The sequence below is a fragment of the Hordeum vulgare genome, chromosome 5H (assembly GCF_904849725.1).
Source record: "Hordeum vulgare subsp. vulgare chromosome 5H, MorexV3_pseudomolecules_assembly, whole genome shotgun sequence".
NCBI lineage: Eukaryota > Viridiplantae > Streptophyta > Magnoliopsida > Poales > Poaceae > Hordeum > Hordeum vulgare.
Window position 1 is genome coordinate 467,947,316 of NC_058522.1, and position 14,444 is coordinate 467,961,759.

At 40.5% G+C, this 14,444-nt stretch overlaps 1 protein-coding gene across 1 annotated transcript; it reads left to right on the forward strand.

Moving 5' to 3' along the window:
• Nucleotides 1-874: 874 nt before the first annotated feature.
• Nucleotides 875-13,483, forward strand: LOC123398956 (purine permease 1-like). Its single transcript, XM_045093394.1, has 2 exons — nucleotides 875-1,840; nucleotides 13,004-13,483. The coding sequence occupies exons 1-2, from the start codon at nucleotides 893-895 to the stop codon at nucleotides 13,334-13,336; spliced, it is 1,281 nt and encodes a 426-aa protein (XP_044949329.1). The 5' UTR covers nucleotides 875-892; the 3' UTR covers nucleotides 13,337-13,483.
• The last annotated feature ends 961 nt before the right edge of the window (nucleotides 13,484-14,444 follow it).

The following is a 14,444-nucleotide window of genomic DNA, read 5'->3' on the forward strand; positions in this document are numbered from 1 at the left end:
TCCGACAGCACCGTGATGCTCCATTGCAGCACCGACGATGTTCCCGCGGCCCAACCACGCTCCATTACAATGCCGGTGATGCTTCGACGGCTCAGTGACGCTCCGTTGCAGCACCGACGATGTTCCCGCGGCTCGGCCATGCTCCATTACAGCGTCGGTGATGCTCCGTTGCAGCACCGACAATGTTCCGACAGCCCGATCATGCTCCATTGCAGTGTCGGTAATGCTCCGTCGCACCGCGGGTGATATTCCAACAGTCGGATAAATGCTTCATTGCAGCACCGACGATGTCCCGGCTACCCGACAATGCTCCATCACAGCAACGGCGATGCTCCATTGCGAAAGATATTTCGACATGTTGACGAGTGTTTCATTGCAGTGCGCCCAAAACTCCATTGCCCGAGATCTATCGGCAGTTGGACGAGTGTTCCATCGTAGCATCAGCGAAGCTTCATTATAGCTCCATCGCGCATCACGCAGCTCCATGGCGCTACATCGGAGAACCTAAGACTCCTTGCAGCAAGGATGATGTTGTAACCTGACGACCCCGCTAACGCCCTCTCGCAGCACGCCTTGCACGCGGCAGCGCCACCATCACTCACCCATGACAGGCTTGCAGCAAAACATTAGGCCGTCTTACAAACACCAGTCAGGAGAAGAGGGGTCACACAGAGCTAGCAGCAGCCATGGCGTTTATGTGGAAAAGAAAGTATGAGCGGGGCGAAGAAGAACGTGATGGTAAGGTTAGTTGAGGAGAGATGCGGTACGTGGGGCTGGGCAGTTGACCGAGCTGCATAACGTGGGTGGTCACGTGGCAGGCAAATGAGGCAAGAAATCAGCCGGATGAATTTAAGTGTTTCCATATATAAAACCCCACGCACAACTCACGTCTATGGTAGTTGAGCCGAGTGAGAAACAGGCCTATTCGTGCGCTTGCTTCTTCTACAAAACATTAGGTGTGTGTGCTTTAGGCCACAGCAATCCCATGGTCATGGAGATAGAAACAGCACCTATGAGCCCGCAGCAGCGAGCATACAACGTCGACGGCGTTTCGGACCAGCGGTCCGGCGCCGACGGCGGTTCAGAACAGCGGTCCGGCGCCGGCGCTGGCGCCGCTAAACCACTGTACCGCAACCCCGTCGTCGTCGTCAACTTCCTCCTCATGGCTCTTGGCACGGTGTCTGGCCCGCTCCTCCTTCGCGCCTACTACCTTCACGGCGGCACAAGCAAATGGCTGACCAGCCTGCTCCAGACCGCCGGGTGGCCGCTCCTGCTCCCGCCGCTCTGCGTCTCCTTCATCTCCCGCCGGCGGCGCCGCCAGAGCGAAGAGAGCGCCACCGAGGCCGCTTCGCTCTCGCTCATGTCAGCCGGCCTCCTGGCCGCCACCATCGCCATCGGCCTCGTGATCGGGCTCATCAACTACCTCTACGCATACGGGCTGGCCAACCTCCCGGTGTCCACCTCCTCCATCCTCATCTCGACGCAGCTGGCCTTCACGGCCGTGTTCGCGCTGCTGGTCGTCCGCCATCGGTTCACGGCCTTCTCGGTGAACGCGGTGGTGCTGCTCGTCGTGGGCGCCGCCATGCTGGGGCTGAACGGCGGAGGCGACCGCCCCGCGGGGGTGTCCCGGGCGCAGTACTACGCCGGGTTCGCCATGACGCTGGGGTCCGCGGCGCTGTACGGCCTCGTGCTGCCGCTCATGGAGCTCAGCCAGGCGCGGCACGCGGCGCGCGCGGGCGCGGCCGTCACGTACACGCTCGTCTTGGAGATCCAGATGGTAATCGGGATCACGGCCACGGCCTTCAGCGTCGTCGGCATGCTGGTCAACAAGGATTTCCACGTAAGTTTCTTGTCAGATGCAAGTCCCTTTCGTACGTATAACTGTGCATGCACTATTGCTGCTGCGATCTTGCTGCCATTAATTAAGATCGCAACCTCGTTGTTTTCAAGGCTAGCTGGTAGAGTAGTAGCTACCAGTACTGGTAGCTACGTAGCATAATTGCAGGTTAATTTCCATCGCTGACATAGTAGCAAGATAATATGAAAACGATATATAGGCCCGCGTGGACCGCGAGGCACGAGCACCTCGCGATCAGACAGTGCCACGTACGCGGAGGGTGTACACTCCACGTCTCACCCATGGATCGTTGACTAAACCAAAAGAATTTTTACCGAGGCTTTTATAAACGTTGGGATCACACAGATCCATATGAAGCAGCTCGAGTGGCCTTCTAGTACTTATGATGTTTTTCACGGGATGACTTTCATCAACTTATTTTTCTGCTTGACAAGCACTACAAAGTCTATCTTTGTCAAACATAACATTTTAACACCGACAATATGATGACCTTTGATAAGCTTGTCAAGATTACGCATACCAACATGTCCTAGCCTTCTATGCCATAACCAACCTTTAGAAGATTTTACAATAAAACATGTTGGAGGTTTGGATTTTTTTGTAAAATCGGCAATGTATAGATCACCTCTACGAAAACCAGTAAAGATCATGTCATGATTCACAACGAAACACTTGACAATCAACTTCCGTAAAATGCACACTGAAACCAAAATCCGCTAATCTAGATACGGAAAGAAGATTGTAGCCAAGGGATTCAACTAGCATGATATTTTGAATAAAACTATCATGAGATATGACCACCTTAATTATCAAGACCAAATACCTTACCCTTGGAGTTATCACCAAATGTCACATACCTGCGTTGTCCACGATTTGGTGTGATATCATGAAACGTGACTTTATCTTTGATCATATGATCGGTGCATTCATTGTCGAGTATCGACTCCTTTCCTCCGATCATGTATTCTTTAAGGTTTGTCATAAGACTAAGCTCCTCATGATCTTCTCATACTCGATGTCAAGCTCTTCGTCTTTATCGTAGTAGCCATACTTCACATTGTTCGCGTCGTCGAATGGAATATTCTTGCCATAAGAATCAAAAGATTCGTTAGAGTTTCGACCTTCACAATGTTTAGTTTTATGTATGTGAATGGCTTCAACAATAATGCATGTGAATGGCTCGAGTTGCTGCTGCGGTGTTGCTGCCGTTAATTAAGATTGCGACCTCACTGTTGTCACGGCTAGCTGGCAGTACCTACGTAACATAATTGTAGGTTTGCATCTCTGACATAGTAGGAAGATCTTATGAAAACGATAGGCCCGCATGGACCGCGAGGCACGAGCACCTCGCGATCGGACAGTGCTATATACGCGGAGGGAGTACCCTCCACGTCTCACCCTTGCATCGCTGATCGAGTCCTAAAGCATTTTAAAAAAGAAATGCGTACGCTTCTCCTAAAGATAAGACGCGGCAGCTGTGTTTGAAGATTGTTGCCAAGCCTACTCCTATACTATGCATGTCTTATCGGATGCAGCTATTCTCAGCTAGAGCTCATATGCTCCTTAATGAACAATAAAATTAGAAGAAACAAAATGTAAAAAAAAAATCAAAAAAATCTGAATTTTTTCGGGTGAATACTTCAACAAAATTTGCCAGTTCTTGCAAAATTTTAGCCCTAAATAACGTATGTGAAAGTCATGGTAAAATATACAAAACTGACACTCCAAAAATGCTAGTTTCAAAAGCATTTTGCAGTCCTGTTTTTTTTTTTTTTGCTACTACTTGCACTGTGTTATCTTTGTGTGAAATTTTACGAGCACTGAGAAAAAATCCAAAAGTTTGCACCAAAAAATCAGAAATTTTCGAAAGTTTTTTCATTTTTTTTGGAATGCACTGTTCATCACGAGCTCAAATGAGGTCGGGAGTAGAAGGTGACTTTCCTGTCTTATCAAACTTCATCAATTTGACTCACAATGGCTATATCACGGTGGACTCGGCATAAGGTTTTCTCAACCAACTGGCATTTAGCTATTGTGTCAGCATAAACGTCCAATCAATATAACTACTCGTGCTTTTATACTTATGCGAATCTCGCTTGTAAGATTGGGTGGTTACGTTCTTAGTGTTGACTTAGAAATGATTGTCACACATTGCTTTGAGAAATAGCCAACCATAGGAAATATTATCATTGGGTTTTCTGGATAGATGCAGATATTATTAGATTTGTTAAGAAGATATAGCTTATATATTGTAATGCATGTTGAAGATTGTGCTCATTTCGAAAACGACATGTATTTACAAAAGAGTTGGTGTCTAGGATGTTAATTCATTACGTGGTAATAAAAGAGCGCAAAAAGTTTGTTGAAACATAAGTTCCACCCAATAATTTATGGTGTTGCCATTGTATGGGTACCAAGTTTACCACATGGTACGTAACATGTTAGAAAACAGGCTATCCCCACCATAAAGTCTGCGCACAAGTGATGTTCTGTTCCTGAGCTCATTCAAGCTCGGAATGAGCAGTAAAATCCAAAATAAATGAAAAACATTTCAAAATAATCTGAAATTTTGGGGTAAAACATCAACAAAAGTTCTCAGTGCTCACAAAATTTCATCACAAGATAACATTTTTGGAAGTCGTAGCCAAAACAAATTGATGCTTCAAAAGTGTTATTTTCGATAACATTTTGGAGTGCTGATTTTTTTTTCCACGACTTCTACAGATGTCGTTTTTTGATGAAATTTTGCAAACGCTGAGAAATTTTGTCAATGTTCGCACCCAAAAAAAAACTCAGATGAGTCATGATGGCAAGTTATGATGGTATTTGTACCTAACAGTCGTCTGAGATGTGTGTACTATGTACTCCCTTCGTTTCTCTTTTACTATGCATACAAAATTTGTCTCAGGTCAAAGTTTATAAAGTTTGACCAAAGCTATATTTAAAATATAGACATCCACAATCCTATGGATATATACAGTATGAAAATTAACCATGTTGTATCGAATGATATTGATTTAATATTCTAAATAATTTGAGAAATGCAAGGGCCGGGCAGTGTTATTGTATGTACTACTACAGCATATCACACACCGATAATTGCATTGGATCCACATGTTGACCCGGAGGACGTCCTTTCCATTTATGTCTATTAATTACTTGGCCAGCGATAACTTGCACTGATAGAGGGCGTGTTTGCTTCTGTCTTGGTTGCAAGCCTGGCCTGGGACATCCATGAAATCTGCCTGGCACGTGTTTGGATGGTGTCCTGAGAATGTAAATGCTTGCCTGGCCTGGCAGTCTCTAGGCATGTAATTAGCCTGGCCCAATTAAAAATAGAATAGAAAAAGAAACTGTTCGGTCCAGGGCTCCAGGCATTGTGATTAATTAGCCTGTGCGAGGGGTCCCATCTCCTGCGCCTGGTGAGTTGTCTGGATTAAGGCATGTGCCAATGCATTGTTTCTTAATACAGTATCATAAAAAATAATGTATTAAAAAATTTAAATGTATTTGTCCAATGCATTGTCTATTGAAGGTTGTATCTAAATTTAATAATATGGTGCTGATGCACCTATATGATTGGATAATTAGTTATTTTTGTCTATGATGACGTGCAAAGGTTCTATATCTTAAGTAGCTAAGATACAACTTTATCCTCTTTTTTTATTAAATAGTATAACACATCAGCAAATTATCTATGAAACCATGCTAAGAAACCTTATTGACACAAGCCTAATGACGAAAGATGAGCACAATGTCCCCTTATGAATATTTCTTTAATCGCTAATGGACAAAATAATCACCCAGGCAGAAGCCAAACACACATGAACCAGGCTAGCCTGGCCCGGCAAAAATGCTCACCATCCTCAGGCTTCGCCCAGGCAGCACTTTTCACCAGGCAAGCGGTCCAGGCTTCTAACCACACTCCCAGAGAGCATTTTCTTCTCTTCTCTTCCCTGCGCAAATCCCCTAACATCATGAGTGTGGACATCCAAGACACACAGACATGTATCCGGACTGTCTAACAGACCAGTTTATCAAGGGGGTCCTAACCGATAAGAGCATCTACAGTCGGCCCCGTCAAATCCTCTGTAAACGTCTGGACCAGGTAGTCCGGTCGTTGCTTGACGGAAGAGATGGAGAAAAAATGACCTAATCAAATTCTCATTGTTTAATTTTTCATATGTCGGGGTTGTCTACAAACTCTTACACTCAACCCATATATGGGAGGATATGAGATACTTGTGCGTGTCCGAGTAGTGTGCCACGGAGGAGCTGGCGCATCATCGACATTAACATATTATCTTTCTTTATTATTTTATTTCTTTCTCTTTCATCATCTTCATTATTCATATGCATGTGATAAGGTATATAAGAGCAGAAATGAGAAGCATGGATGTGTGAACGGACAAAAGAGAAAATCAAAATGAATCTGTCCGTACCCTAATGGACTCGTCACGGACATTTAAATAGCCAAATTTATCGAGCCGCGCTGTAGATGCCACAGCAATACTAAAATTGTCTATGAATGCATGTGAATATTGCATGCAACTACCTTGAAGGCCCCCAATTTATTTCGATCTGGACCTATAGGGCTGGACCACATTGATTAATATACTCCCATCATCACAGTTTACAGGACGTACATCACATAACGCTGGGACCAAGATGATTCATGATTGGCTTTATTTTTCTTTAGACCTATATAAAAGTATTAATTAGCTTCTATGAGTAAATGCAATGCGTCCTAAACCTTATCTATTATGAAAACACATGTAAATTTAACTGTGCCTTATAAACTGTGACGGAGGGAGTATCTAATTTTACCATTTGGCCGGTGGACCACAGGTAAACATATTGCACACTTAGGCTGATCATAATGAGGATTATTATATACTAGTATCATGCATATGATACTAGTATATGCTACTACATTCGTAATGCATAGTATCATATGTTTGTATCATAGAATAATTTATTTATTATCATGCAAGATATATAGTAACATATCAATAAATATGATACGGTAATACCCAATCCTTTCTTTTTTTTATTTAATTTCATGTCACCTTATCAAAATTGTCTAGTTACTATACATGATACTATCTACTTCCTTCGTCCCGGTGTATAAGTCATCTTACAAAAACCAAATAATCTCAAAATACTTAGGCGCGGTGCATTAGTTTGCAGCTCATTTCTTGTTTTTTGACATGAATAAAGGAATTAACCAATAAGAGACGTGGGGCGTGTATGTTTTCAATGACTTTAGACTAACTAAGACGACATGCAGTGGTCAATTCATTACATGCAATGGTATTAATTAACAAATTAGCATTGGTTTCTCTCGCTTTTCTTTTCGTTTTGGCCACGGTGCACAACCTAAGATGACTTATACACCGGAACGAAGGGAGTATGATACTCTCATTCTCCATTTCATTACGACCAGCCTTAGACCCAATCGATCGATTATCCATGCGTAGAGATAGTTAATACTGTAGTTGGACTACTCAAGTGTGCCCCCATGCGCAGTCGAAAGGTTAAAACGGCACTCTCTTCATTCCCTTATACAAGGTCACATACTCAAATTATTGATATCAAGGTAGATAACTACTTTACAAGCTAACTTTTCTTTATTAATAGTATGTCGCATGCATGCAAGAAAGAAAGGGGAGGGAAATAGGAATGTCACTATGACTACATGCAAGGAATAAATAAGTTACTAGTGCGAGGAGACGTCATTAATTTTTGCCTAATTTACTGCTAGTGGCCTTGTATAGATACAAAATATTTTTTTATTATGGTCTTGTATAAGGGAATCAAGGGAGTAGTTTTATTCTTGCTAATGTTAAAAGAGCAATTGTGTAATTTTTGCAAAGCTTCCAAAAAAGCTCAAGCATAAAAACGAGAAGAGTATGGACTAAGAATAGAAAGAAATTTGTGTTCATTTGTGCTCGCTGCCTTCTAAAAACATACTCCCTCCATCACAGTATATTGGGCGCATCTCATATCTCTCTGGGACCAAGATGTGTAGCTATTGGCAGAAAAAACCGAGCCGCATGAGCTGTAGACGCGCCTAATTAATCGCAAAACTGACGCATAGTAACCCCTCCGTCCACTAAACGAGCGTCTCCCTCACATGCATTGGTGGAGACTCCCTCGCAAGCATGCAGGAAACTGAATTCTGTTCACACTTGCATGCGCATCCGGAAGGAAAGAAATCAGGGATCTAATTAAACCCAAAACGCCTCAATTAATAGGCTAATTGATGTCATGCGCCTTATTTCCTTCTAGTTGTGAAAAAACATGGTTTTAAAGATGCGTCCAATATACCGTGATGGAGGGAGTAGTATTTATTATTCTGAAACATACTCTTGGCAATGCGTGTGGATGCGTGTGGTATAACTTAGACCAGTTGATAGCCTGCAACAACTCTTTCATTTACTTCTACCAAACAAATGCTGCGAAGAATCATGTCTGGTGCGCACAAATGAATCCTCTATAGCAACCAAATCTGGAATATTCGTCGTCACTTATTTTTTTAAATATCATTTTGGTGATCTTAATATGTTTTCTCTACCAAGGAAATAATTCTTTTTAATAAAGTACAAACACAGACATCAATACATACGCACATACGCCCCTATGAACGCACATACATCCTATGGTTATCCCTATGAATCACTTCGAAAACTGAATCGGCATATCATCTTGAGATTGACAAAGTTATCATAGGCATCTTCACAGTTGATCAAAATGGATCCTTCCTCGGAACGAATATAGCCAGAAAGCCTGAAATAATTGCACAAAAATGCAAGCATCGGTGCCAAGTCTAAGACTTAAACCTAATAGGACGATTCACCACAAATAACTAACCATTTGAGCTAGGCTCAGTTCAATTCTGTTTAGTGGATGAAATCATAATTATTATTGTGTGATTGGAAAAAGTGACTCACGTGATAATACATTTTTTGTGACCAATACATATAATAGTTTCTATCCTATGTTAACATGGTTTAAGTGCCCTTGAAAAAAATTAGCGCAAGGAAACAACTTCTGGCGGGACACATATATGTGCTTTGGACACAAATTCTTGTGGAAGCACGAAGTATCGAAACAAATTTCAGACAATATGAAGAATGATACAAAACTCTATTTAGAACAACAAAAGCACTATTAAAAAAATTCTTGTCCAGCCCATCGTCAATAAGGTAGACAGCATCGAAGTGTGGTATTTTAATATCAGCCTCACTGGACTCAACTTCATTGTAACATCGTCGAGATCATGTGGGAAATGAACAAGCATGGATCGAAAAGGGTGCATCAAAATGTCTGTATAATGAAAGCACCCATGAGAAGAAACAAACAATGAAGCACACACCAACGTAGGTCAAAACATAAATAAAAACCTCTAAAGGAAGCAAAATGTCAGTACAATTTTTCAGAGAAGCAAATTTAATGGTACATGAAGAATACTCTAGCATCACTCCCTAAAAGAATATTTAGCATCGGTTGAATCAAAAGTTCACTGCCATAATAACATATGTGAGAAACAAAAATGTATAATAAGATGTCATCAATATATGAACACAAAACATATCCATTAATGCTGGTAAAAAACATACATCAAGCTGAAAGTACGGTGGCATTGCTCCCTCGCATATTGCACACTATTCAAAAATTAGGGTAGTCATAGAAGTGTACGTGTACAATTCATATGAGAAATGAGGAAGCAACAAGGGAATGAGTAAAAAATCATGAAAATGTGTGTGAGGAACGATGAAGGAGTCCTACCAAAAAAACGACACGGATGATAACATGGATTTGTGTCCAACATGTATATGAGAAATAATGGAAGCACACACTTTTAGTTGTAGAAGCAAACTTGATTAACATAAGAAGAAGTGAGAATAATGGAGCGTGGTTGATGGTGGTCAAAGAAAATTTTGCACGACCGAAAAAATATAGGAAGCAATGGAAAGTTGGAAGCATGTTGCAACCTTCATTTATAATACTACAATTTTTTGGCGATAATAGTACTACGAACTATTCCAATGCTCACGAAATAACTTCTAACTTCTATCTCGGAGGCCTCGCGAGGACGTACGGCGGTGGTGGTTGAAGCAAAATTGTGTACCATCGAGACAAATATAAGATGTAGTGGAGCTGCAACCTTAATTTATCGAAAGGGGTAATAAAAAGCATGCACTTTTTTGGAAGCGACTAGTTAATGCAATTTCAACATAACTTACATCTTGTCGAAGCATATATTTTCTGAAACTGCAGATGACCAAAGCTTTCCACCAATATGTGGGTGTGCCATTATACGTTCCACAATAAAACTTTCATTTGAATTAATTGGTGGTTTAGTCAGGTTACACTCCAAATTAACTGAGCAGGTTCAAGAGGATAGTTTCAATTGCATTCTCTCCACCCTGGCACTGACAGGGAGAGCAATTTCTATGGCTGCAAACAATATAGACCAAAGAAGATATGTAGTATACATCAAAAGCATGGGTGTTTCGATATAAGAAGTTAGTGCCATATCAACATGACGCCATAATTGGAAGCATATAAATTTGCAAAATTAGTCGCCAACATGTATGCTCATGTTTAGTTGATTGATGCCAATTTCACTAGAATTAATTGGTGATTTTGTAATCTTATATATAAGAGTAGATTTTCAGCTCTTGAATGCCTAGGCACCCTCTATGAACAGTAAAATAAAAAAAATAAAAAAAAATAAAAAAATCTGAAATTTTGCAGCATCAAAGATGATAAAACTTTGTAGGTGTCTGCAAGTTTTCATGCCAAAAAAACCATTCGAGGAGCTCTACAGACGGAAAAGATTTCAGTGCTTGAAGTTTTGAGCACTTTTAGAACTGTAATCTGAAACGTGTTTGTACATCTTTCTCTACATGATATTATGACATGAAAACTTGCAGAAACCTACAAAATTTGATCATCTTTGATGATGCAAAATTTCAAATTTTCTTGATTTATTTTTTTATTATTCTGAATTTACTGTTCATAAAGGGTGCCTAGACACCCGGGACCTAAAAAAGTGACCTGTACCGTTGATGAGCATCCTTGCCACCTAGTATTGACCCGCCACTGGTGAAGGGAATAATGGTTAGTTAGAGCAGCGACAATACACTAGCACAGTGGATTCGGGGCACATCAAGAAGGGTGGACATGGATCAAGCATGGCGGCGGCATGGAGAAAACAGATGTGATGCGGTGGATGATGAGCTTGGACGCGAAGAGGGGTAGGCGCAGTCGAGAGGAAACGGGTGCGATTAATTAGGGATAGAGGAAACAGACAAGGGATTGCCGGGATTTGGTTGCATAGAGAAAAGGAGGTTAGCAACATGTGAGGGAGGATGTCTGGGTTATGAGATCAGACATGGATCAAAGGTGCAAGAGTAGTCTGACGAATCTGGTTTTGGAATCTACATCTGTCATGTTTCTGAATCCAAAAGTAAATATGAAATAGGATATGGTATAAGCATTATTCGCCGAATCCTACCCAGTTTCACCCCTACATGAGTGGTGGAGAAACGTGAGCTCATTAAAAAAATGTTTTATTTTGGAAAAAGAATTTCGAGTAAGCTTATGGAGAAATGTCAATTTTTCATCCATCTGACAAGCGATATAGTAGTTTTTTAACACATGGATGAACTCAACATGTTGCCACATGAGACCATTAAGGTGGCCGGCGGCAATGTGGAGTCGTAGCAACCATGGATGCAACATGCAAGGGTGGCAGCTAGGCTTTCATTGTTTGGGGTAAAGGTTGGTGTAATCACACGGTCATAGGGGCACTGTTTGACGAGAGAGAAGATGAGGAAGATTGGCAGGGGTGGAACCAGGATTTGAGCATTGGCCCTGTTTGGATACTCTAACCTGGTTAGAGTTAGAGTTAGATTCTAACCCTTGAACTAACCTGAACTAACTCTAACTCTAAAGGTGTTTGGATGGGAGGGTTAGATGGACAATAAATGCTCTTTCTCAATCATTTGGCTACTTTGGACCTCTCTCTTTCCCTGGACCCCACCTACTCTAACCCAAAAAAGCACCTCTTGGATGGGTTAGATGCATCTAACCAACTTTAACCCACCTGTTTGGATCTTTGAGGGTTAGATTGCTCAAATCTAACCCACTCTAACTCTAACCCTAGGATCCAAACAGGGCCATTGTGGGCGGGGGTGGGGGGGGGCGAGGCAAAGAGACCATACCTGCAATAATTCTACATGTTCATGTTTTTTTTATTGGGTATAAACACAGAACATATGTTTTTTGGCTCAAAAAATAGCTACCTACAAAAGGTGTAGGAGTTAACAATCTCATTAGAGTTGAATACAATTTTTGGAAGCCAGGGTTAAGGATTGAAACAACTAGTTTAGAAAGAAAATTTTCAATTATTTCTCTTTACTTTTTCAATTGGGAGGTATATATAAAAAATGAAAGATATATAAGATATGTGTTTTCTCATCTGACCACAATTACTAAGGCATAAACGCATTAAACGTGGATTATAAGAACAATATATACCTTGAGAAAATTGCTTGGTGGCAAGTTGGATCATGTGTGTGATTTTCTGATTGCCGTAGTTAATCAGCAACATGAGTGTCCTACTTGATAAGCAGCGTGAGTTCTGATTAGCCACCAACGGCAATCAAGAGCAGCCGTCCGAGCATCTTTGAGGATCCTAGTTGAAATGAGTAGAAAAGAGGACGATTTGAATCTGGGAGAAATCGTAGGGGGCAGGAGGACGGCCGGCTGATTGCTCTAGGGTAAGATTGGGAACGCTGATTCTTTTTTAAATCATGGCTTGGGAGCGAACAAGGCCTTGACTGGACTTTCCTATGGGCTTTCTCTATTTTCGCAGAGTTTACGCATATTTGATTGGCTAGTGTAAGAAGAAATATGATGGCTCTTGGATCTTCATCTGTTGGTTAAAAATGTTAAGTACACTTTAGAATAATAATAAAAATATTGAGCTATATACATACATCATTTTATGTTTGCGAACCTAACTTCATATGGACATTTAGTGTTCTCAATTTATTTTCTTATTAATTTTGATTTTTGAGAGGAACACCAGTAACTTGAAAGAAATTAACGATTTCCCATGCAAGAGTGCAGGAAATTCCAGATGAAGCGCGGAGGTTCGACCTGGGCGAGGCAGGCTACTACTTTATCCTCGTTAGTTCAGCCACGGCTTTCCAGTGCTTCTTCATCGGCATGATTGGTGCCATCTTCTATGGCTCGGCGCTACTCGCCGGTGTCATCATGACACTGCTCATCTCGGTCACCGAGGTGTTTGCCGTCCTTTTATTCCATGAGCCATTCAATGGCACCAAAGGTGTCGCCCTTGCGATTTCTATCTGGGGTTTCATCTCCTACTTTTATGGTGAGATTCGAACGAATAAGAAGCAGTCCAACACGTCAACCGATAAGGAGCAGTTGGAACCGTAGATTAATATTTTATTGTGGTATTGTTTGTATACTTTCCAGTAAGGACTCTGTGCTCATGGGATCATTTTTACCCTTCAGTTTTGAAAAGTCAAAACATGTATTGTAAAATTTCAATTTTTCCTTGAAGTATGTTCATAATGAAGTAAATAAACTATTCATCTTCTAGACAAAATATTCATCATGTATTATAGCATGTTCATAGTGCATTTAAATAATGTTCACTGTGTACATAAAACTTGTAAGAAAAACTGAAAAGGGTAAAACAGAAAGTGAAGATAAGTGAATAAAAACATAGGAGATCTGTAGAAAAAAGAAAAAAAAGAAAACAGGAAAAGAGAATTGAAAAACGAAACAAAAAAACAACACTAAAACCGGTAGCCAAAGAAGAAAATAAACCATAGAAAACCACTGGCTATGACAAAAAGAAAGCGTCCGCCTTGCTCCGATGGATCGACTCGCATGACTATTCACTCACATGCCGCTCTCATGGGCCAAAGTAGTGCAATTTCTCTTGAATTTTCTTTTTTTTATTCTATTATTGTCTATTTCACCTTTAAAAGAAATATTTCTATGTTTCCGAAGGTGAAATATGCTTATATTTTTTAGAGATGCATGACAACATTTTTCCGTAATCATTTTATCTTACTAAATTATTTATAATAATAATAATAATAATAATAATAATGCACATGTTTAGAAAGAAATACACATATAGAAACTAAACATAACTTGATTTTTTAAAATTGTTCATCAAGTTTAGAAAAATGTTAATTTACCTTCTTATAGTACTCGCATGGTTTTAATAATATCCATCATATATTTTATAAATATTCATCAGATATTAAAAAATGTCAACAATAACTGGATTTTTTATTAATAAATTTTATACATGTACTTAAATAATTATCATCATGTGTTTGAAATGTTTAGGATTACAAAATTTGAAAGTTATTTAACAAATACTCGTTGATTCATAAATATTGGCTGTGTATATTTTAAGCTATTCAATGTGCATTTGTAAAGTGTTTTACAAGTATTCTAAATGTTTGTAGTAAATTCTAAAATGTGAAATGTCTACATAGAAAATGGTCATCCTGTATGAAAATAT

Bases quoted from the DNA above. Each gene is read 5' to 3' on its own strand.
- LOC123398956 (XM_045093394.1), top strand. From the start codon at position 893: ATGGTAGTTGAGCCGAGTGAGAAACAGGCCTATTCGTGCGCTTGCTTC. The intron at 1,841-13,003 runs GTAAGTTTCTTG...GCAAGAGTGCAG, and splicing joins TGGTCAACAAGGATTTCCAC to GAAATTCCAGATGAAGCGCG.